The sequence below is a fragment of the Malaya genurostris genome, chromosome 3 (assembly GCF_030247185.1).
Source record: "Malaya genurostris strain Urasoe2022 chromosome 3, Malgen_1.1, whole genome shotgun sequence".
NCBI lineage: Eukaryota > Metazoa > Arthropoda > Insecta > Diptera > Culicidae > Malaya > Malaya genurostris.
Window position 1 is genome coordinate 16,810,655 of NC_080572.1, and position 26,279 is coordinate 16,836,933.

General features: G+C 36.4%; 1 protein-coding gene across 5 annotated transcripts in view; it reads left to right on the forward strand.

Annotated features, from left to right (window-relative positions):
* Nucleotides 1-26,279, forward strand: part of LOC131435315 (MOB kinase activator-like 2) — a 220,864-nt gene that overhangs the window by 148,978 nt on the left and 45,607 nt on the right. The window contains exon 1 of one of the 5 annotated variants that reach the window (XM_058603036.1): nt 23,637-23,804. The exons of 3 other annotated variants lie outside the window; for them this stretch is intronic. Coding sequence is in view for 1 of the 2 variants with exons in the window: in XM_058603037.1 (XP_058459020.1) it covers nt 24,188-24,198 (11 nt within the window). In the remaining variant the exon portion in view is untranslated. Of the gene's footprint in view, nt 1-23,636; nt 23,805-24,172; nt 24,199-26,279 lie in introns of those variants that run through there. One more of the 5 variants, XM_058603037.1, reaches the window with a different exon arrangement.

Below are 26,279 nucleotides of genomic sequence, written 5' to 3' on the forward strand. Positions count from 1 at the left end.
TTGAATAATAAATTCGGAGAAAGACCATTCCAGTAATGGGGCGAGTATAGTGTAAAGGGGTAACTCGATACCTTTCACGTAGCCCGCCAGGGTTTGGTTCCCAAGCCCGCACATAGGGTCAAGAAGTTTTTTTGTCCCGAAGAGCCATATGATCTTATGGTTAATACCTCCATAATCGAAATAAGAAAAAATCCGAAATTACCTGCTGAGGTGGCAATAAATATAACGATTGACTTTCTCCGATTGAGACGAAACTTTGTTCATCTTTAGTATGGTAAAACCATTAAAGTTTTTTGATAACTAGAAAGATGACAGAAAAAACGATCATATTGCAACTTTTCTTTACAATAATTTTGGTTAATCTAGTTGAAAGATCCATTATCCGACGTGAATTTGACTATTGTCTTTTTGAAAAACGAAAAAATTACTTCTAAAATAATTCCAACCATTTCCAAAACTTCAATTTTCTTTAAAAAAAAATACCACTCCCTTTATTATTATTTTTACGTTTCGTCTTTGACTCATCAGTGCAGAGCAGTTCAAATTAAACTGCTGAGTGCTAAACTCGGCAGTTCAATTTGAACCAGTAAGCAGACGTAAAGTTTCTGCTACTTACAGAACACTTTTTGTTTGGCAACGGAGTGCAATGTCATTTCTGACGTGCCGAACGAAAACCCCGAAAACGCACAAAATTTGGCTAACCCCTAAATGACCACTCCCTTGCCCCCAATCTCGGGCCACCCGTCGGCTTTCTGTAACCCGGCGGTGTTTCCCTTGGACCAACACGGACCGAAGGATGCGACCAACATAGATACGCACCAACGTCATCTGGATGACTCTCATGTAAACTTCAAACTATCGGTCACTGCCGATCGCCAGCTGAAGGCTGTATCTGACAGAGTCGATCACTGCCCAATGCGACATTATCTAATGAAATTATACTAGTTTTAAGTTAGTCGTTGATTAAAATTGGAAAACACGCTTAGAATCCTAGAGCTTAAGCAGTGCGCCATCAAAATTATATTATTAAAAAAAAACAAAGTACCCAATGAAACACGTTATGTTATCGAGATATTTAGACTAATGTTGCTGGATTATCAAAAATGCAAAGAACATCGTTCGTTTTCTTTCACCTTTGTTTGATATTCGGATTTGTTCCTATATTCCGGTGCAAACGAAGTCGACGTTGCTTCACTGCTCGAATGAAGGCTCAATATATACAGTTGAGATTCGTATAAAACAAGTCCCCGAATGATGTTAAGTGAGTGAGGAACGAATATTGATACAGTGATTATCGCTAAATCGCTCGAGTTGTCTTCGAAGATGTGTGTATAGCATTCTTTTTCATGACATTTTGCCTCGGACCGATTTTAGCACGGTTCGTTTTTGGCAACATAACACAACACACACAGGGACATTTGCTCAGTTCGTCGAACTGAATCGATGGGTATATAACAATCGGCCCTCCGGGCCTCGGAAAATTTTTCTAAAGTTTGAGCGAATTCTATATCTCATTTTTATATTTATAAACATAAAAATTCAAAAATAAAAAGATGAAAAAATGTTATGCTATTTTCTATAGTGACACTGTGCATATAACTCCTAAACAGTCTTAGAAAAAAATCGTGTAAATTCAATCAATTTTACAGTAAATATAACTTATATTTCATTCATTCTGACATATTTTTAAGTTCTAAAACATATAAATTTACACGTTCGCTTGAAATACGGGCGTATATTAATATCATTCTTGTAAAATTTAGTCGTTTCACGGACTACGTTGTATGAATTGTGTCATATGTAGATTTGCGTCACCTGTAAATTTCAAAAGTTTTTGCTGTGTACGTCAAAAATAGTTGTAATGTTTTAATTGCCATTTGTGACGTGTCTTGATATAGTTTCTGTTTTTATAGTATTTCCATTTTATTCCTACGATAATTTTAGAATTCTATATTCGGCATCGTTACCAGATCAACAAAACAATGGTTGTTGGTGATATGACACAATCGGGTTCTTTAGCAAGTTGCTTTCGCTAATGCACGACCATTAAATGCCAACCATTAGATCAAGAAGAATTTTACCTAATTAAGATAATTACCGTCGCTAGATAGGTTAGATCCATGCAGTGTTCCTGCTGATCGTTGCTATCACTATTAATATTGCTTTTTTGCACAAGAGAAAGTTCACTTTGCACTCTAGCACTTTTGTTTGACAGGTACCTGGAGCTTTCCGCTGTAATCTCGTTATTGACTGTTTGTTAGAAAACACTTCTAATGATAAAACTTTCATCATCCTCAGCTACAGCACTCTGAACTGCTGCAATTCTTCTTGTTTGTGTGACCGTTTCAAATTAGTGTATTCATCATCCGTTGTCGGTTGACCATTCTGATGAAAGTACCATTCCTCCGGACTGCTTTCCGTTGCATTGCTGTAAATCAGATTTACTCGGAAGCTGTAACAAGCGAATAAATTAATCATTTCTAACTGATGTTTCTGCGAGTCGATGCCCACGGTGCTCAGCTGTTGCTATTCCCCTGTGTCGGCTAAATTTAACTACCTAATTGCAGGATTTGAGTGAGTGAACTTCTACAGCTAGTTAACTGAATTAGCTGTGGCATGAGTTATGAAAGGCCAAGTTCATCATATGATCGGCTAGCCAGCTCCCTGGTGGATCTAATTCGGTAAAGACGAAACGTGAAATGCCACAGCATTTTCAGTGTCAAGATCGGTCTCGAAAGTGGTCATATTGGCGGTGATGAAATATGAGTGCCCTTTGGAGAAGTGTTTTTCCTAATTGGGGCTCTTGTCTGGGTTGTTTTTGCACCGGATTTATATCTAGTGCTATTACGAGTGTTATTAAATTATTTCGAAATTCTATAGTGTGGACCTGTTTTTTTATATTACATATAATAAACTTTCTAGATGAAAAGCTTTCAATCACAGTCATACTTATATTCTGAATGATCACATGTATGATAATTGGTTGATTGTGGTTAGATTGGGTAAACGAAAAAAAAAACACATGCTCATATTAGATACTTGCCCTATACTTCATGTCTTATGTATCTTAGTTTTGTAGGGTAGTTCAGCAGATTAGTAAATTAAAAAATCTGTTGCAACCATTGCAAGCTCTGCTTGTGCTGGCGCCACCTTTGATCGTTATCTGTCCATCAGGCTGAATGAGACTTATTTTATCGTGTTTCACAGGTTGAAAGTGAGTACTATCTCGCGTCAAACAAATTCCTAACTAAAAACAGACTGTGCAATCGATCGCGCTTTGCCAATTACTGTTGTGCTGCTGTAACTATCACGATCAGCTGGACTTCTGCTGTTCTACTACTGTATAGTGCACTTCGTTCACGTTGTAGTTGAAACAGTCATTCTTTTCATTACCAACAGCTTCATTCGAAGCTCCGTAATCCGATAGTAAGAAGGCGGGATCGTCATAGAAAATGCGTAATCGAAAAAGCAATAAGTCAGTAAACAATGATTGACGTTCATCATACGATATGCCGTGGCATATGATTAGTCGTGGGCTAATTGAACAGGAAATTTATTTTGACGTAAAAAAACCGCTACTCTAGCATCCAATCCAAATGCACTACTTCAACTGAACTGAACTAACCACGGAAATTATTACGTTGTCATTCATAATCATCAGAAGAGAACCGATTCGCTCGAGATCAAACCGACCTGCCTGGCGCAGAAGTACTGACTTAGCATCCAGCTGTAACTAGGAGTAGGCATATCTTTTCCAGCTCGTTAGATGTGGCTACTGGGAATTCAACGCTTGATTCCAAATGTGATTAACACGTTGGCAAAAATCCGTGCGGCGCTTTCCGGTCTCGTCACAGTTGTTGCAAGGGACCGTTTATTGAAATGAAATCTTCAATGACTGATTTACAGATGCTGGCGACAGATTACCTGGTTGCATAGATTACCAGGAAAATCAAGCGATCAACTAGACTACGGAGCCGGACTAGAAGAGTGTGTTACGAATCAATAACGCACTTCGGATGTGTGTTTACGGAGTTGGGTGGACATTTGATGTTGATTGATAACTGTTGGTGAAACCTAGAACCACCAGATTTCAGAGAACAGAATGAGTACACGGCATTGTCTGAATTTGGCACGATTGCTCCGAAGTGGTCCGGAGAACGGCAGGAAAGATATCATCCTCAGTTCTAGCGTTTCCATTTATTTTTCAACACTTTTCCGACATGTAGTGGAGGATTGTCACGTACGAGGATAATTCATCATGTAGCTCTTAGTTTTGCTTTTGTGTTCGGCTTAAACGCATCAATTGCGTTCGACATCTGGAAGCATATCCTGGCTGTCTATATGACGATTTGCGCTTAGAATTATCGTATTCTATTCTTGTCGTTGGGGCAGTTGCTCATACCTTTCGACATTTTTTGGTTTCAAGCCGTACGCAACTCAGTTTCCTCGCGTCTGAATTGTTTCCTTGGATTGGAGTCGTTTGGCTACGGCTTCTTAAGTCAATAGCAATGGTTTTGAGATTTCTTTTAACGTTAATAATGCGTCCAGTTCGAGAAACGTTTCCGTTTCGGCAACAAAATGCCTGACTTCAACGTTAAAATCATTAGCGACTTTAATTTTGAAATTTTTCAATATTATTATCACATAAAAACAAACAAGAATAGGAAGAGCATGAACAGTTACTGCCTGAATCTGATCTATCTATATTACTATTAAAGACACAGCATAGCAAATTTTCTTCAACAGACTTATAAGACACTGATGTAGAACGCAAATAGCGTTCGAAATGCCGGTATCTGGTTGTTCACTATTACGTTAGTATCATAACGAACAGTTCCAGAGAAGTACTACTGTGGACAAAAAGTAGTAAGACTTTTGAATTATATTTCGCACGGAAACCTTTTTTGAGAGCGACGAAAAAGATCCGCACATCCACACTTACAGACATTTTCCGAATTCGTCGAGTTAAATCGAATGCTATAGAACACTATAGGTTTCCGAAGTTCCGTTCGAATGTCGCGCAATTCTTTTGCCTTTCAATGGATAAAGGCAACGCTATACGCAAGATAATCGTATTTAAAGTTTTGCTCGTCATATGCCTATGAGTGAAATCAACGCGCTAGGAAATGCTGCCATTTGAAACCTAGCGCTCCGATATGAATGAAATTTCTCACAGTTATTTTCGGAAGTATGTAGTTTCAGAGTATGTTATAAAGAAACGATTTTTTTTTTATCCGAAATTTGTAGGTAAGGAGGGGATGTGAAGTTGCTCGTACCTAAAACATCAATTATTTTATCTGTTTACCAAATTACCTTATTATTTATACCTATTATGTTAAATTTATAGTTACATTTTTTCCCGTTACTAAGCAGTCGAGCATTTTCGCCTTCTTCCGGGTGCTCGAAAATTTATTAACGCAGATCCCGTTTATGACGTGGCTTTCGAGACTTCAGCACTTTCTGAAATATTTCGGTTTTGTTTAGCTGCAATAGAAACACATGTATCACATACAAACCGTTCGTTTGAACGTGGTGGACCGTTCTCTTGTTTTAGAAATCGGTTTCGGACTGTAAAGTAGCAGCAATAAACATGTATCAGCTCACTTCGGTGTCACCCTCGCCCCACTATGGGCCTTCGAATCACTGTAGAAGAACGTTATTTGCTTTGATTTCTATTATTTATTACTGTGAACCAGAGTTGCCATTGTAAAATCTTTGTTTTAACTTGAAATATCTGTGTACCATCTGTGTTGTATATTTTCGATCATAATCTGTGAAAATCTGTGAATAACATTTTGAAAATCTGTCATTTTTATGAAATATTCTTAAAAATCTGTAGAAATCTGTGAGTTTTGATATAAACTGTGTTCTGTGTTCAGAATCTGTGTGGCAAAATAGGAAAAAAAAATCTGTGAATATGGTAACTCTGCTGCAAACACTTGTTCGGGGTTGGTTAGTCGAATCACGTTGAGCAATATCGTATATCACGCGCGACAGTCGCAACCCTTTTGCGATTTTCGCCAGAGATGATGTCATCCGTTTCTGAGACACATGCTAACGACTCCAGCTACATCCAGACGGTTGCAGTGGGCACCGATTTACGGTAAAATATTTTCCAACGGTACTGCATCATGCGGGACCTCTCCGTTATTAACTATCTAGAAAATGAATGCTTTCGATGATTCATTTTCAAACAGAAAGCATGCACCTCACGAGAGCGGAGGGTGGTTGGAAGAATGAATAATGTATTTCAGTTTCCCTTTCGCTCGCATGTAACTCGACTGACCTGATTCGGTAAGGCAGTAGGCCAATCAACAGCTGATGCAGATCAAAGAAGTGCTTCCAGTTGGGTTGCACTCAAAGTGCTGGACGTGTTGAAATGAACATAATACGAGTCAACATAAAAACTTCTACTAGTTTTATAGTTGAGAGAGTCAAATTGGTAAAAAATGAATTCTGTATATAATCTACACTATTTAGAATCTATAACTTAAAACCATTCATGAAACGGGGAGCGGGTAATTTAACCGAAAGTCGTTTCATCGAATGCTTTAACCAATACCTCATTTCGCCGGAAGTTGTAAGGGTAATTTCACCAAAAGTCAATTTTTCGATTGGTGAGCCGAGCGAAAGCTCTGTAGTAACAGGCGAAACGAATGTAGGTGAAATGACCCTGATGCGCAATGCACTTAGCTTCGTTCAACCGCTTTAGTAACTTTTCTGTGATTTCTGATGTTTCGATCTATTAACCAAAATATATATATATATATATATATATATATATATATATATATATATATATATATATATATATATATATATATATATATATATATATATATATATATATATATTTATATATATATATATATATATATATATATATATATATATATATATATATATATTTATATATATATATATATATATATATATATATATATATATATATATATATATATATATATATATATATATATATATATATATATAAATATATATATATATATATCGTACCTACTATGAACATACTTTTTCTTGTATATTATAAGCGCCTCTGGCCAAAATGCCGCAAAATTCATCGATAAATTAGCATAATGAAAACAAAACATTGCTTATTGGACCGAAGACCAGTATTACAACAATGGTACGGCAAAATAGTCGCACTACTTGTATTATAGCGCGACGAGTCGAAAGGGCAGGGGTGATCAAAACAGAAAAAAGACGAGCATAGTATGTACGGTTAATTAAACCTGCATGAACGGTTATGCTCGTTACCAATACTGGTGCTGAATGTTGCCGAATTGTATTACTTATTGCTGCCACGGAGATATGTGAATGTGGACCGGTACGTATTTGTGGGCAATATTTTATCAATGTTTCAATAATTAAACCTACAAACGTAAACATCAATGGCAGCCAAAACCGGTCCGACGGTTTGTTGTAGTGTGCAAATGCCACCATCGGTGCGGTGGGATGATATATTACGCTAATTGAAGAGGCACTTACAAAGCACCTGCCTGTGGTATGATCAGTTTTAATGGTTGATCAGCTGCGGTTGCTTGACGTAAGAGTTTTACAAGGCTAAATCCGATGAATGACGTGGTCATGGTGACACAAGTTAACCTTGCATATATGTTCTCGTCCGCTGCAACCCACGCGTGGTCGGCACAATGATTGCATTGGAAGCATTCAGACCTCGACCTAGCCTCATTATGGATCACGGCTAGAGTTATAGGAAGTAACATTTATATAGAACAAAAAACCACAAGTCTTTCAACATGTTCTCCAATTCAGTAAAAAGGCGTGCCACATAAGATTTATCGGCCCATTGAAGCAGCAAAAATCAAGCACACATGATTGCTTCAGATATATCAAGGATACAGTCAGAACTAATATCAACCAGATGAATATAGTTCCAATTTTATATTTGGAACCGGACTAAATCGTTAAAACGATTTAAATAAGTGAAATGTCATAAAAACTTATTTTCGAATGATGGCTTTCCAACCGATTCGAATGATTTATAAATCAACGTTTAAATTACTTATTAAAGTAGTTACGTCATCGACCTTTAATATCAGCACGAGCATAATTCCAATTATATCAATGAGCAAAATGAGTCATGATTTAAGAAGAAGAGTAAATTCAACTGTAGGGTACAACTTCGGGCGCGTTTCAGCTGCGATGGTGATCTCCGCAGTATAAACTTGAGCATTATGATTAAAAAAATCTTTAAATATGAATGAAATTGTGGTGTGTTGAAGGTATGTTTTTACGCAATTCATTAATTGTTGGATTTTTTTACTTAAACTAATGATTCAAATGCTATGCCTTTGAAGAGCAAAATAGTGCAAAGCACACAGCAAATTATGTTTGAAGATTTTGATTCAATTAATTTGAATCCTTATAATTTGTTTTAAAAATATTGCGTTTTCGAAGAACGACAAAAAAAATTGTTTTTGTATTGGATCTCGTTGTCGCCCTTTTGCTAGGGGAAGAAAAGCTTCCATTTTCCTCTTGCGAGGCACTTTGTTTTTTTTTAAAGATATTTTATTCAGGCCTATTTGCGTACAAGCTTTACGTGGCCGATTTAGCTGAGTTTTGAGATAATTTTTTTTTGTATTGGATCTCGTTGTCACCCTTTTTCTAGGGGGAGAAGAGCTTCCATTTTCCTCCTGCGGAGATTGAGGGGCAGTTTGTTCGCGGTTCGTCTTGTCATTCATTGCCGCATCGGTGGTATTGTTGTTGATTTCGTTGCTAGTTGCTGTAGATGCCATAGGTCATAGGTAACAAGTGATTTGCACGGGATTCTTGTATCCTGACCGAAAATCACATAAGAAGGTATAGGTCACTTCAAGCACATGCGTAACAAACGTACGCCATTTAGAATACCGGGGGAAAAGTTCTTCCACTTTTCTTTTACGATAGAGAGAATCTCTCCGTATTGGGACATAGTTTTGCGAATATAAGGATCGATGACGCTTGAGGGAAGATCATGCACACGCACTTCTATAGCACTATCTTCCATATATACTGGAATGTTGTACTTAATGCTTTCGTGCTCCACAAAGTGCAAGTCTTTATAAAACTGGATATAAACAACATTATTGGTCTTATTGCATTGAAGTAAATGCACACGTTTTATGTCAAGATGCATCTGCTCCCTAAGCAAACCTTTAAGTTATCGTATCGAAGGTCGAATTTTGCACTTTCTGAAGTCAACAATATTTGTATTCTTTCGTACCGGTGGTAGCTTTTGTTCGTTCGGTTCACTCATTTCGAGGTCGTTCTATTGTTCACTACACAATACTGTACTCGGTTTCTTCCGTTCCGAACGTAAGCGGTTTTGTTTTATCGACTGACTTGGATGAGATGTGAAAGCCAACTGCTCCGGATTTGATTTCGTTTTTAATAATACACTCAAATGAAATGCATGAAAGAATCGTGTGATTCATGAAAACAATCACATTTATTGGAAATAATATAAAGTAAATTATATTATTTCCAATTACATTATCCATCGCTTCGCAAACAAAAGGGAATAATGTTTATTTACTGAATGTGTTCTTGATGTCTCATCAGACGAACTACAATTACTTGTACACTATAACTTTATAGTTAGCTTATCAAGTGTCGTAATATTTCCACTAAGCGAAGTCACTCACTCTATGCCACTCTGAATCATTCCATGCACAGATAAAAATATTTCTTCAATTTACATCTATGTTCGAGCACATATTTGGAGCAGACAATTAAACATAAAGTTACTTTTCTGTACGTTTCATTATAATTTAATCGCAAAACTAAGCCGTAATTGAAAGGTACAGATCTATTCAATGAAAATTCAATGCAATCCAATTTAGTTTTGCAATGTTGATGGTTTTCAATCAATCTTTCATTTCAACCCATGTCTATTCCATGTTGCTATTGATTTACATGTCGTGTAAATTTCATTTTTTTTTCTATGTGGTTAATATTTATTCGCTGTTATTTGTATTATCTTTAATGTAACCAGAACGGACATGGGCTTTTACTTGAGAATCAAGTAATTCCTTGCGTTGTTTACATTTAGTTTCAATTTGTTTTGAAAAAACGATGTCGTCATGAGTCGATGACTACACGAAATGACATCAGGTGAAATTGCACGTCCACAAGAAATTATTTCTAATTTTTGATCCTATTCCATTGTAATTGACATTTGAAAGCGTTTGTTATCTGTGAACTGAACAACGAGAAGGTCGTTAAGTGATTTTGCACTTAAATATGATTAGATCATCTAGCGAAATAACAGAAAACAATTCACTTTGTTTAAAATACGACGGCTCGCGACAAGTGACTTTCAGTCTGTTTTTTTAAAAATAATATTACAAATAAATCATGTCCAATCATTCAATCGTGTTGAAATCAATAAGCTCCCAATTATTGCGAAGGATTTCAGGTTCATTCTCCCCCGCACGTGTGGCTGACTGAAAATACAATCGACCAAATCACTTGACCGCAAGACAATATCCGCTGCTCCCGGACTCTGCTCGTGATTGACATCGCGAAATTGACTTATCTCGCAACAGACAATAAATGGTTTGTCAAGTGACACATTTGAGTCATCCACTGGTTGGCGTGGTCGACCGTGCCTGATCGATTTGCTCAAGAAACTTATTCGGTTGCCTTCAAATACAAGGTAATGTTTTGCCCGTTGAAACCGGGTGCCAATCGCGACATGGCAAGTGTTAAGCATATTTAAGTAAGTGAAATTTTTGAAGTTGATTCTCGGTCATCTTTGCAGGTGATTGAACGGGATGAGTCATCCGTATAGTAGGCAGGTACTGTGTGAGTTTTTTTTTGTTTTTCGTGGGTGTGTTTACCTTTTGAGCGTTGATCGCTTTTAAAAAGTCGTATTGTTTGGTGGTTGACGCGTACCTGAATGTAGTGGTATTTGTCAAAAGATGATGAAACTAGAACGAATTGCCACTAAAAACTGAAGAAAACCAGTTTTCATATGTATCAAATCCATCAATAGGTTTCAATAGTTGGTCTCAAAAAATTTAATTTGATAGGCTTCGTCCTTACATTCCGGTACTGGCTTTTGTTAGTACATGAATGTAAACGATGTAAGAAACTAGCTTACACAAGAGATTTGAAAATTCGAAACGTCCCATTGAAACACAAAATTCAACCGTTTTATATTCTGCTGAAGAGTTACTCAATTGTGTAGAACTATTTTCTTCTGCTTTTTAGATTGAAACATTAGCCTCCGTTCATCAAATCGTATTTAGGGACGCTCCACTACTGGTCCCCGCTCTGGCATATACTTGTTGACCAAGAACGTCCGAAAAAAGGGACCACGGAAACTGTGGCGGTGATTTACGTAACCTCAAAACAGAAAAAATCGGCGCGATGCGCAAATGAATCCGCGAGCCGAACAGACGACGGTGGGCGATGATGATGATGATGATGATGATGTGCTGGGTAAACATATGCAATCAAGTCGATCGAACTATTCCGTACTCGAAAACTAGAGTAGAGTGATGGTGTTTGTTTGTGGTAGTTCCTTTCTGTGTGATCGATCAGTAATTTTCCTTCAGATTTCGCAGGCTGGCGTATGGCGATGAAAAGACGACATGTTTATTAACATGGCGAAAGTGTTTATTTTGTTGGGCAAGAATCATCCGAAACCAGAAATTTTGATAGAAGTTTGGACATTCCGACAGATGTTATTATGTACACAACTCTTGTTCTTTGATGTTTATTGCGGGATCCAATTGTAGACATATAATACTAAAAGCTGAAGGAACGAAAATCGTTATAAAAGGAATTGTTTGAATTTAGTTGAAAACAACATCGTTACATTCGATAATTTGTTCATTGTTATTTAGATGTAAAATTTTGCAGACATTTTCAATAGAAGCATGTAGAAGTTATGGCAACTCGACTGAAACGTGAGACGTAACAAGAATTTCGCATCGGAAATGCGTTTAATCATTACGAAAACAACAATAAAATCATTTTCCAGCACGGTAATATTCGGTCCCATATCGTAGTAATGCGTTTAAAATGCGAAAATTCTGCTTTGCATTTGATAGAGTTACATCAATTTTCTCGAGGCTCCTGAAAAATCAGTTTTTTTGTTCTAACTAGTTTGTGAAACGTTATATGGAAAAGTTGTGTTCAGAAGAGTTGATGAACTAATTATTGCTGAACCAAGCTTACCAGTAAAAAGTTATGATTGTTTTTTCATCAAAAAATAGTCAAGCTTCAAAAAATAATATTCATTAGATGCCAGAATGTATTTTTATTCGTTACGTATTTTCATTGTTCTTTCTGTCGTTTTGTATTGCGACGAATCGAAATTCGATGCGTATCAATGGATATATGAAAAATCTTGCTGGGATTCATTTCGGTGTCTGTTATTCGCTTTCCGGAACTGGTATAGCAAAAGTAAGTTTGTTAGGTCTTTAGCGGAAGATTTAACTGATCGGCTTCGAAAAATTTGCTCCTTTTCTTAATCATCATCACATGGTCCTTTACCATGAGAAGTTGCAAAAAAATTCCACTCAGCATCAATGTTATACATTGATTTAAATTTACAGACTTGCAATTTTTTTGTGTTATAAATAAATATCCAAGTATCTCAAGAACAGCTACTTTTAGAAGAAAGGATATCATGAAAAAATCTATTGCCTTTAACCTGTAGAATAATATTCTACTACCTAAAATGATTATTTTTCAACGAGAACTTGAAATTTCGAATATATCTGTAAATTGTTTTAGCTGTAACTTCTTCATTTTTCAAAAGGCACGAATGGGATAGCCATCAATCTGTAGGTTTTAATAAAAGATTTAAAATAAAAATTATTTTAAAAAAAGTCGAAACCCTGATTTTTTTTATTTTAATTTTTTGGGCTCATTTTAAAATTATTGAGAAAAAAAATCAAATTTTTCTTTCAGAGTATATATATTTTTAGAGTGCCCTATTGATTCCCTACAACTTCTTCCTGGACGCTATTTTTGTACGTTGAACGGTTTCCGAATTACAACGAGTCCCGTAAACTGTTTTAGCTGTAACTTCTTCATTTTTCAAAAGGAGGCACGGATTGGATAGCCATGTTTTTTTTATTAATGACACTTTACCATCTTTGTGGCTTTCGTGTTAGGGATAGCCATCAATCTGTAGGTTTTAATAACAGCTAAAAATAAAAATTATGAAAAAAATTAAAACCATGATATTTTTTATTTGATTTTTTCGGATTATTTTGTAATTATTGAGAAAAAAATCAATATTTTTTTTCAGTGTTCATTTTATTTAGAGTGCCCAATTGATTCCCTACAACTTCTCTTCCTGAACGCCATTTTTGTACAATTGACGGTTTCCGAGTTACAACGATTTGAAAAAGGCAATTTTTGTGAAATGCAAAAATACATACGCCCTTTTTAAAAATCAGTCGGGAGTCGGATTGACCTCTCAATCGGTTCAAAACGTATGGTTTGCCATACTGAAGCCATGTGCAAAGTTTCATCCAAATCGGAGTAGGTCGATTCTGATTTTGTCACTTTTTCGTCTACTCATTTCTGGAATTGCTCAGTTAGAGCTATTGATACTTTTTTCTCTACATATTTGATGAAATTAAGACTTGTATTGGAAATGTTAAAGAAAAACGTGCTTAATCCACATAGCAGTGAGATGATACTTTTTTGTTTATCAATCAGTATGTGTTTTTCGCGTGAATGTTCTTCGTTATTTTTAGTTTTCATGAAATTATTTTAATGACCGTCATTTCAAATGAATTGTAATTAAAATTTTGGAACTGCAACACGAATCGAAGATAGAAATTTTATGAACCTCTGTTAACCTAAAATGTAGTTCATTTCTCTTTTTCACAAATTATTGAATAGTTTTTCACTAACCTCAATTCAAATGTAGTATATCAATGTAGCAGTATTATGCAGCAGAAATCTTTGAAACTATTTTCTAAACTTTTTTAAATTGTAGTATTTCGGAGAATTTCTGCTGTAATATACAGGAGAAAATGAAAATGAGAAAGGCATCATTACACCACTAGGTGGATTAAAATAGGATTTATTCTTACAAAAAAGTTGAAAACTGATGGTATGAGCTGTTTCATAGTTGTTTTTATAAAAAAAATTAAAGTCTTTAGAATCACGGGTAAAAATTCATTGCCTGTACCATGATTAAAAGTCATGAAACCGTGAATCATGTCTATCATGAATAATAAGTCATGATTTCACGAGAAAAATTATTGATATCATGAACAATAACACATTTTTCATGAATATCAATGATATCAATCATTTTGCTTATGAAATTTCATGAGAAGGCATGGTTCATGATTTTATGAATAATAAATCATGGTACGGTAATAGATTTTTATCCGTGTAGATAAAATAATATTTTTACAATATATGGTATTTGGAAACCATAGGTGTGCAATGATAAGTAGTATTTCGGTTTGGAAACAAATTTGTACTCTTAATAATCATAACTGCAAGTAAACTGTGTGCCATAATGCAACCTATGTTATCCACGCAAATCGCAACAAACTTCGCCAATAACAATGCAAATCATCCAGATAGGCCAACGAATGAACTCACACGTTAATTTGATGGTTTGATTAACATTTCCAATTTATCGTGCCATATTTAAACCGCACGAGTTTCGTGTTGGTAGGGTACTGTTTATATTCAGGTTCTCCGTTGGCGGAAAAAAATCGCTAGGAGTTAGAGTGTCCATGAAACCGCAAATATATTGTTGTGCCTGACGTTTGAAAATAAAACCAAACCGGTCACAATGCGCCCATAACCCGCTCTGGTCGGCTTTGCAATAAGGCCGTGCTGTTTATGCATTTGATAAATTCAAAACTCTATTCTCCCCTCTGTACGTGCCCAAGAGCGGGCTGCATTGATTGTGCTGCACGCCATGTGGCTACTACGTATGTAAATTTTATGAGTTCGAAAAATGTGTGCATTTATTTCCAGCACGTGGTTTCGTGGGTTGCCATATTGAATTTCAGTACTCAATAGGTTTTTTTCGTTGGATTTTGAGATACCTGGAGCAAATTGGTTTTAAATAAAAACTGCTATGGAGAACTAGCAGTTCAACAAGAACTGGTTTGCACTGATGAGTCGTAGACAAACTGTTTTAACATTGTTCATAAATAAAATCTACGACTTCAAAACTTTGTAAATGCACACAAAATAATTTAGACTATGTTAGTTTAAAAATTAGACTATGCTAGTTTACGTCCGAACGAACTTCCTTTTTTGTAGTTAATGGGCAGTTTTTCAAGAATACCACTGTAATATTACCGAAGTTACATGAGAGAGGAATCATCGTACTATTAGGAGGATTAAACTAGGTTTTTGTTGTTGGATTATCCGTTTGATCTAATTCAAAGTCAAAATCACCATAAAAGACTATTCACACATATCCGGTCCGGTTCAGTGCCGACACGACACCGTGCACGGATACTGATATTATTTCATTCGTTTTCTATGCGCGCATTCACACCTATCCGGCACCGTGCCGTTTCAGTGCAGCTCGCCGTCAGTGTAGCGTCCGTCCGGCAAACTCAAATTCGTCGTCACCGATATTTTTTTATTTTCACTGAAGTCGGTATGTCACTGCCGGAACGCAAACCGCACGGAAACAGAACGGAAGGGTTCCGACAAAAAAAGAACACTGACGGCTCACTGAAGGTACTTTCACTGAACCGTCACGGAACTGAAATGTGTGAATGGTCCTTAAAGCTAGATTATTCAAATATCAGTGGCGTCTCGTCCTCATGTGCACCTCGTGCACTGCACAACCGGTCGAATTGAAGGAATGAACTGCGTCCCCAACCCCATCAAAATTCAATTAGTTTTTTGAAATCCTTATTTATTCGATGAAAGCAGGTTGGATCGCACCGAAACTGCGTGTATTTACACGCATCTCATATACATCAGACATAAAATTTTAAGTATCTGTTGTCTCTGTGTTAGTGTCTTTTCCGTGCACATGAGTTACTGCACAGATTCAAGAAGAGAGAATTACTCAGTTCAGCTCTTAAATTTGAAGTTATATAAGTTGTGAACAGAGATGGCATTTCTCCAGAGAGATACACGCTAGAGTCAGATTTTTGCCACACCGAGGATGCAGAAAACGAAGCACCGCACAAAGAGGAAAGCGCACTTCTTCTCAGTGTCGAATAGACAGCATTTGAGTGTGTGCTTGTGGTTAAAGCAGCTGGCGCGAGTGAAACACATTCTCTTCGCATGAATCGCTCACACGCGCTCTCGTCTAAATACACCCAAGTGACCACTGGCGCGTGATGGTGAGCGAACACTTCTGTGAACTTCAATTAATAGAGAGTAGATCTGGCCTTGCTATGAAAAATTTGCAAGGAAAACCGAAAATTTTACGATAAATTTTGCTGATTTTGCGTGTCCACGCTTCATCTACGAAAACCATACAGCAGAGTGCTCACCGGCGTGTACACCTCTGTGAAAGTATCTGCATCCACCTCAGAGAATTTATTAGCTAATGCTCTAGCACTTTGGTGCGATTCAGTGGAAGAGGTAAAAGGAAATAAACAAACGCACTCATGATGCGTGTACATTTTACACAACAGTGGTGTATAAATGTGAAAGAGAAGAGCTCTCGTTGAAGTTGTCAGTGCGAGGGGAGAAATTTTGCTTGCTCTTCGTCACACAGAGGAGATAGACATCTCTGGTTGTGAATCGAAAATTAAGTTTTTGTACATCCACTTCGAATATCCGACATGGTCAGCAACCGTCTAAGTAAGGGTAACTAAGGATCGGAAATTACATTTGGAGATGTTGAGAGCGATTAGAGAAAACACTGGGATGTAGAATTTATGATATCACCAAAAAATTCAATGCCTTTCAAAGTACCACCATCTCTCTTTCTGAGAAAGTAAGCAACCAAACAGGGCACCGAAACAGAATCTAGTGGCCAAACGATGTGCCTCCCAAAACAGTTATTGTAAGTTGTTAAAATTTACATGTTTTACAATTTCTACAGTTCTGGATTTCATTAAAAGTGTAGTACACCCAAACCACCATTTATGAACCTTACATATGTATGTATGTATGTATGTATGCTTACACACTCACCCATCTGAATATATGTGTATATATTTATACTATATGTATACTATATTTAATGATCGCTTTTACTTCACCAATATTTATATGACTTAAGGAATACAAATATTTTCTGTAATACATATATACATATAAAAGTTACGTAAATGGAGGTTTGGGTGTAAATAACCTTCATTTTGAGAACCCAACATTGCTCTGAGATTAAAATGTTGTTTTTGCGTCCAGATATTATATGAATCAAGTCTATGCATTGTTACAAATAAACTAATATTCATTTTCACTCAAACTATCGTCGTATCTCTGTCTTGATTCGACGCTTGCTGCGCACTACAAAACAACGACGAATCACGACATATGATTCTCTACCGCGCAAACAACTCAATTTAGCATGCTAATACAACCGATCGTATGACAATTGGGAAACTTGTCCGATTGTCGTTTACTCGTCGCTAATTTGAGTGCTGGTTTTCTTTGTTTACGTGCCAGAGAAAGCGAATGAGCCAGTCCGATGCGGGAAACTACAACAACGTGGCCCTTTTTTGCAATTCAAATCATGAATAAAAACTGTAACTTCGTCCCACACATATACTCACAAGCTTCGCTGGCACCGATCTGTTGCCACTAGATATTCACTAGTCGCAGTAAGCTAATCAATAATAACAGCATGCGACGACTAAATTAAGTCTCAATTGTGTCGACGAAAAGCTACGCGATCACCGCGAGCAATTGAACTTGTAGTGCTGGTGCTCTTGAAGCAAAATTACCGGTCGACTACGATGAAGAGCGTGTTGGTTTGCACTCGCAATCAAATAATGAGAGAAACGATAGACAGAATTGGTCAAATGATCTCTCGAATGATGTTTGATAGTAAATTTTTAGTCAGCTGTTGTCAAATTGAAATAATATGCTACGGATTTTTCGCGGGGATTTTTGGTTTTGGTTGTGTCCCAAACATAGTATGGACGAAAATTTTTTTGACCGAACTCAACTCAACGGTATAGTTTCAGAATGTTTTTTAATAGATATTGAAACTGAGTCGTTAAAAATTGGAATAATTAAATTGTAAAGTAAGCTTTCTGTCTATTTAACGGTTTAACGTTTGAACTGCTGGATTGCGACGGCGGTACTGATGTGCCGAAGACGAAACGCAAATGGAAAAAGGGCCTCTTGCTAAGTTTTGTTGTTCGACAATATCAAAATGAGATGATGCGAATAGGTTTACGTACTTTTTCAGTCGCCGAATCGATTGAAATCGATAAATTAGTTTCACATAACCTTTTCCCCAAGTGTAAGCTCCGTAGAAAATGAAGAATCGGTGACATGTTCACTACCATTCCTAGATCATTGTTCGAATTCTTAACGACTCAAGAAACTGTTATGTCTTATGAGTCCTTATTATGAGTTAGTCTTATGAGTAAACTTGTTTATGTTACATTACTATTATTTGAGTTTTACCTATTCTTCGTTTTTGTATTTTATATAGGAATGTTTATCTGAATGTAATGCTGGTTTGTGCAAAATTATTTTATTAACTCACGATAAAAGAAGATAAATTTGTGTTTCGAGGGTTTGAATCGGTATTTAAATTTATGTAATACTTTTTCGTTAACGGTACAATTTATTGTTTCAATAAACTTTCGTAATAAGTCTTTAATTTCACCCCTACAATCCATCCCTGTGTACGCGCCTGATTACGTTACAAATTTAAATAGTTCTAAGTATGTCTCCTACCATTCTTTATAATAGGCATACTTTCAATCCGTTTTTTCGCATAGTCGGTGAACGGACGTTGTAAAATTACCTGAATTCTGGGTGACAACTACTTTAAAACGTGCCCTGGTTATTCCATGAGTTGGAACACAATCCTGGGAAACATTTGGAGCTTTTAATCAATAAAGTTATTTTTTGAATTGTATTTTAAATTCAGAGTGGTTCAATTAGCAGAACAATTTTTCCGGATAGGAAAATTTGCTGATTGGTATCCCGTCTTTCTGGCATTATTTCTTCCGAAAATTGTCATTTGTGCTATTCTATTCATCAGTCTTCTTTCGGATTATTTTCTCGTTGAGTGCTGATAAATATTAGCGATTCAAGCTGAACTGTTTTCCTATACAACACAAACGTTCATCAATACCAAACAATTTACTCTAAAGAATAAGTCGGTCGAGATTATGTATGAAGTTGTCACCTAAGCCCACACTCTGCATTACCATAAATTTTTGAAACTTTAATCTTTATTTCAACTAAATTATTTAATTGAAATTAAAAATGGTTATTTTGTTTCGTTCATTCAATGAACGATTGCTGGGAACTGAACCCAGGTTATCCATCATCCATCGTTAGTAGTTTTGATACTTTTATTAAGATTAGTTAAAACTCAACAGTTTTTGTTCATCTTTCTAATGTAGATATGAGTATTTCTTCATGTTTGAAGAAATGTGTGTGTAACCTATCCCAAGCTTCTATGTGTTTTGTTTAAACATGCAAATAACGGTAGTCCAGGACTCAGGTGTTAACTTAATCGAGTTCCGATGAAAGGTTTCTTTTGAAGAGCAAATCATGTTCCATGCATCAAATGAATACGAAGATTACCGAAAGACTATCGATCTTCTGCGGATGTCAAGCAGTCGACGCGTATTAATAGTATATGAAATATGCAAATAACATTTTTGGCTTTTATCAATACTCCAGTTTATATCCAGTGTCCTATTTATTACCCAATGAACCCACATATTCAGCTATCGAAACCAGCCAGTTACATTCATGGGACATAGTATTATATTGCACACATCTGAATGTTTTTCCTATAGACGCTCATACCGAAAATTACATACAAATCAATTCGCACCCTCTAATTGTGCTACCAACGCAGAAGCCGATAGCACCCAGTCGACACCGTTCTATTCACAAAATGTCATCATAGCATGAGATAGGAACTTGTGAGTACTTAGTTATCACACCTTTTTAAAAGTATTTCTTTATTTTATTTTTTTATTTTTGAAAAATTATCTCGTAAAGAACGTATGTCAAATTGTATACGTGTAAATATAGAATTGTTCCAAAATGTTCCGAATGTTATGATTTTTTTATTCTCAATGTTTTGTTTCTCAAATACTTAGCTGTTCAAGAGATTATATACGAAATTTCTGATCAAAAATCGATTTTTACCTTTTTTATATATAAAATAGGTATAGAATTCGCTCAAACTTTAGAAAAATTTTCCGTGGCCCGGAGGGCCGAATGTCATGTACCAATCCGTGTGTGTGTGTGTCTGTATGTGTGTTGTCAACAAAGAGGTCGAGATCTCAGAAATGACTGGACCGATTTTGATCAAACTATTCGCAAATGAAAGGTCTTCCCGTCACCCAGAACGCCATTGAATAATTTTGAGATCGGATGTTTATTTTTTGAGTTATATATTTTCAGTTTTTTTACAGTATTGTTTCTAAGTACCAAAAAGACTGTGTACAGCATCCTGTTTCATGGCATTTTGCCTCGGGCCGATTTTCGCACGGTTTGTTTTTGGTTATATAATCGTTCGAATATGACATATGTAAACCAGATGATGGCATCATTTTCGAGTTGAAGGCGATTCCATCATTATATTGATTTAAACTACTTACAGCAATAAATGCTGGAAGAACATAACACCCATATACCATTCGAATCAGTTCGTCGAGATCAACAAATGCGTGTAAGACAAATAATTTTACTCAATTTTCTCGGAGATGACTCAACCGTTTTCTACAAACTCAGATTCATATGAAAAGTCGTATGCTCCCAAACAAGGTTCCTGAATTGTGTTAAACAATAATAAAAAAATCAAATGAAAAGTTTTAAGATCCTATAAAACATCTTGCTTTTCAGTCAAATCCAACGTCCGGTTTAAGGGATATAGGGTGATTAGTATAAAAATGACTATTTCACATAAATTAATCAGGTTTATCGGGTTTACAAATTTGGATAGTCGATAACCAAAAAAAACTTATTTCAGTTTTAGTGGTATTCAGTTTTCGATTCGGATTTAATTCGCATTACGATTTCTCAAAGATGTCTACACTGATTTTCAAACATTTCGGAACAAATGTAAACTATACAGCTACTCAGGTAAATTTATCTGACTTCGGCTGCACCGATTTTCGAATTCCGGTTCCAGTATCGAATCGTTTTTCAAAGCTCAATCGTTGTCTAAAAAAAAACTAAATCGACAAAGACAAAATTAATTAACTGTTGCTTGATACGCTCGACGCTTCTAGAGTATGCATCTGTCGTTTGATTACCTTTTTACCTTCGAGACATTCAACGCCTTGAATCAATCCAACGAAAATTCGTCCGTCCCAGAGAGACCCATTAAACTTTCCGAGCTACGAAGATCTTGGTAAGCTGATTGACCTAGATTTGCTCTCTGTTCGGCGTGATGACTTCAAGGTCATTTTTGTCGCTCATTTACTACAAGCTCGTATAGATTGTTCAGATCTTCTACAATTGTTACACTTAGATATTCATCGCCGTACTGTTCGTTTCGACTCATTTCTTAGAATACCCTTATCTAGAACTAACTAAGGTTATTACAAATTAGTATCTGCCGCCTATTTGGCTAGTATGTGCCGCCTATTTGGCTAGTATGTGCCGCCTATTTTATAATTGCTCCAATGTATTTGACCTTCATCATTCTCGTATTGTTCTAAAAAAGCTGTTTCTCAGTTATCTGTCTCGATAGGCACTAGTAACTAGAATAGTATATTTAGTATTAGATTTCTCTCATCATTGTAGAATTTCTATGTTTTATTTTTAAGTTATTATGTATTATGTATCATTTGGATCATTGTAATCTGTTGATGCAAAAGATGAGGAGGTTTTATGTCCGTTGGAGAGAAAGTTTTAACTAAACTAGCTCCACTGGGCTTTTCCCTGCTCCACAATAAACAATAAACAATTAATTTTATCCAATTCTGACTTCCGATTCTGGAGTTACAGAATGATGAATTTTTGAGATTCAAACCAATATAGAAGATGACAATACCGAAAAGCTTTAAAGTTGGACTCGAAACTATTGCATTTTATTCGTCATATGGCCATACGAATCGGGTTGAGTTATGCTGGTTCCTGAATACCGGCTCTGGAAGATGAACTTACTTCGACATATCATGGAATGTTCAATCGATTGACACACATTTGGATTCAAATTCGATCCGATCTGCGACGGTCATTAAAATAATGTCATGAGAACTAAAAGACCGAAAAATATTCATGCAAAAAATGCGGATTTATAAAAAAAAGGTATCATCTCACTGCTAGGTGGATTAATCACGTTTTTATTACCTATACTAAAAGTATATACTTTCGAAAATAAATGTAATAAATTTCATCCAGATTGGAACGCTAGATTTCAGAAGACTGCTGTTCGTAGCGCGCTGGATCCATCTATAGACAAAAGGCGAGTAATTCTTTTATCGCCGTCATCTTGGAAGTTTTCAGCCAATTTTCAAAAACTTTGTTTAAAATTGTTCGTGTTTACATGCTTGTGTATTTGAACAGTTATGTTTTAATACGAAATATTTTGTTTGTTCATAATATTAAGTTTGTAAATGTTTTAATCCGAAATTTTTTGTTTGTTCGTAATATTAAGTTTGTAAATTTTGAATACCTTAAAAAAGTTTTAGCGGCTCGCTTGGACGAGTGTGCACCACTAACCTCTGGAAATAAAACAATGCTTCTAGAAAGGGGTCTTAATACTAATATTATTTATTTTTATATAAATCAACTTTTTTTTTATCTTGTTGTTTTCCGCTTGTTCAAAAAATTACTCAGAGAGAACATAGCTTCCTGTTCCTTTTCAACTTTGTATATAAGCACTTAAATTGAAATGCTAATTAAGCAGACATAGAGCCTCATTTGATCATAGCAATAATTCTCTTTCCAAAGCGAGACAAAAAAAAAGTTTTCCAAAATTGATGGAAGGTAGATTGATAGACTACTAGAAAATTGAAATTATTTATTTTAAAAATCATTTTATTTCTTGGAGTTTCAAAATTAAACAATTTTCGTACTTTGTCACAATACATACTATGCGTTTCAAACGATTGGAGATACTTTTTTTTGAATTAATTATTATATAGGTCAAAAAAAAAGTTATAGACTAATTAGAAAAGATGTATTCCTGAAAATTTTTGGTGACAAAGCGTTGACTGGTTTATCGATTGTGCAACTGTTCGCATACGATATAGGAAGGCAGAGTGGAACCGGTATCAAAAACTTTGTATTTGTCAAAATTCATACATCCGCAACGAGAATAATGTGATTTTATCGTGTCCGGGTGTGTACCTGCTGGAGGAAAGTTTCCATCGGCACATGCCTCAGTAGATTCTCTTTGATCGAACAAATGCAAGAGAGCGACTTTGGATTACTGTTTACCGTCCACTGCGAGAGACAGTTCGCGTCCGTTGGCTGACCGACCATGCTGAGAGAATTGGCAAAGCTCGTACCCTTTGTATTAACTGTAATCAAGCTTCCACCTCTAGTGCTGTCTTAACAGTTCCTCGGGTCGTACGCGTCAATTGCTGTTTTGTCGTGAGTTTAGCGTCGCGTTATGTCGCGAGGACGGAGATCTTTAGGATTGGACCGTGTAAAAGGCGATTAAACAGCTTCCGGGTTGCTGTTTGTCAGTGTTTTAGTTCATGGTAAAAATTATTTAAAATCGGGATACGATAATGTTGTTTGCTAGAGAATAAATGAAAGCCCCGACGACAGGACCAAATCTCGGAAATCGGGATTAGACAAGGATTTGAAGTCTTTATTCAGAATATAACGTACACTGTCAGTGCGCCAACCCGGATGCGGTGTTTGTGTGTACTGGCGCAATAGCCTATCACATAGTACTCGCACAAAAACGGGCGAAAGCAAATCATGCGTGAAAGTGAATCGACGCGTGAAAGCGATTTTCGGTGAATCAAATGACGGGTGACGATATGGTGGTGACGGATCCGAAATGGAATACATGAAAAATTAATTAAAAGGTGCTAGGGAGATATGTGTGACTGTGTGTTTACCTCTGTGAGTTTATATGGGGTGTGGGTGAGTGTTGCCTTTTTAATAGCGAGCGCCACAAACCTTGAATCTGGAACGACGCGTTGAGGAAGAAATAAAAATAGGCAAATGTTGCTCAACAATTGCTGTTCGATAATCCACGACAACTAAGAATTGATCCGTTTTTTTAGGCGATTGGAGTCTAAACAAGGATCAGAAGATTTGAAGACTGTCTTAAATAAATTACGTTGATACATAACGTAAAATCGATATCTGTTTTTCACACAACAGCTACAGAGCGCATCGTGACTCGTTGACTCGGAACCACTCCAACACGTTTCGAGTGTAGTGGCAGAATGCTACATCAAGTCTAAACAGGATGGATCCTTTGTGCTTCCTTATAAAAAGCGTCTTAAGGCACTCTACCTCTGTAAGTCGTGTTTCGAAAGTGATGAGAAGAGCGCTTATTTCACCACATCCGAAAATCGCCTGCCAAACTAAGAATTCCTTAACAAATCGAATTGTAAACAAGTAACCCAACACGTTTCATGGTTTCCTGCACAAAACCCTTACTGTACATTGGACTACTTTCAAGACCACTCTTTTCTTTCTTTCGGGTATTCAGATGCTCGTTTAAGGTTCCTAGCACCCGAGACGCAGTTGTATTTGCCATTACGGGCTATTAAGCGATCCATCGGTGGCACGCTTCTGGATTTTCTTCACGGACTGTTCTTATGATTCGACGACTTGATTAGAACTACTGTATGAATAACTATGAAACTTGACAGATGTTTACAATACACTAGAACTGAAGACATGAAATTTTACTTCTGAAACTGAAATTGCGTTTGTAAGCTTTATATTGTTGCGTTCACTGGCATTGGTATTTTTAATATTTGTTTTAATATCGGCATTATCCAAAAAAAGATCTGAACATATTCATTCAAAACAGTTAGTATTTTCGAAATCGTAGTATTTGTTATGAGTTATTGCGAGTTACTGATCAATGCGTAGCTTCGTAGCTATCGGGATCAACTTGATGTGAAAACATTCCTAATCGATTTACATACATTTTCTAGAAAAAAAACTTTCGTCTTAACCATATTAAAGACACTGAAATCCTCATTGTCATCTTAATGTTGAAAAAAATTTTAATTTCCTACCTTGCAAAATCCACTTCCTACATGCTGATTTTGCCAATCAAAGAATTGCTATTGGAAGCTCAACAATGTGGTGAAATTTTCAATGATTTTTGCACAGATTCGAAGCATTGAGAATGAGATATCGGTACCAAAGATTTCTTCTCCCCTGAAAAACTGAAAACCACTCAAAAAAATAAAAATAAATAAAAGTTAAAGGAGCAAAGTTTGCTTATAAATGTGCCGCATCAAGCACTGAATTTCTGTACTGAATATTTAAGCACAATTTCATTGTGGCATTATGGCTCCAATACACGAACTGCTATAACGAGCATTCCGGGTCGGGTCCCGTGGGTTTAGCTACTCCGCAGGTGTTAGTGACGCGTGTACTGTAAACGATTCATTCATGCTTCTGATTTTGTTGTGGTCTCTCGAGCAGACGGTGGAAGTATCGTATCGTGTGCTTCGAATTGACCAAAAACCCGCACCTTTTCGGGTTGCGCAAGTGAGGAAACAGCGATATGTCATTCCGTCATTCGGTTCGTGTGCGATGTTTAATTTCTTCCGGCAAATTCAAACTGTGTAAATTGGTTGAATATCATTTTTAATTTCGATGGTGATAAAGATGTTATCAATAGTACATTGTTGGCGCAGGTGATATAGACAAATGTTCCTGCAATCTGCAGCAAGCCGCCGAGCTCAGTGAAAAGCAGGAATGCACCAAAGTTTTCTTCACATACAAAGTAAATTTAGAACTTTCGGGACGCTGAAAAGTTATTTGCTGCTGTTCTGTGCAGGTGACGAAGGTTGGTGCATGAATGGGGAGCGGTGGTTTGCTACAAGTACAACATGCGGTGCCAAAAACGACGCTAGCCACGGCAAGGTCAACGATGCCATTAGCCTAGAGACTTTTTTTATCTGCAATGAGATTGAACGAGCTTGCAAGAGAGAGAGAGAGAAAACCAGTAAGCAACAGAAGCAAAGCACGTT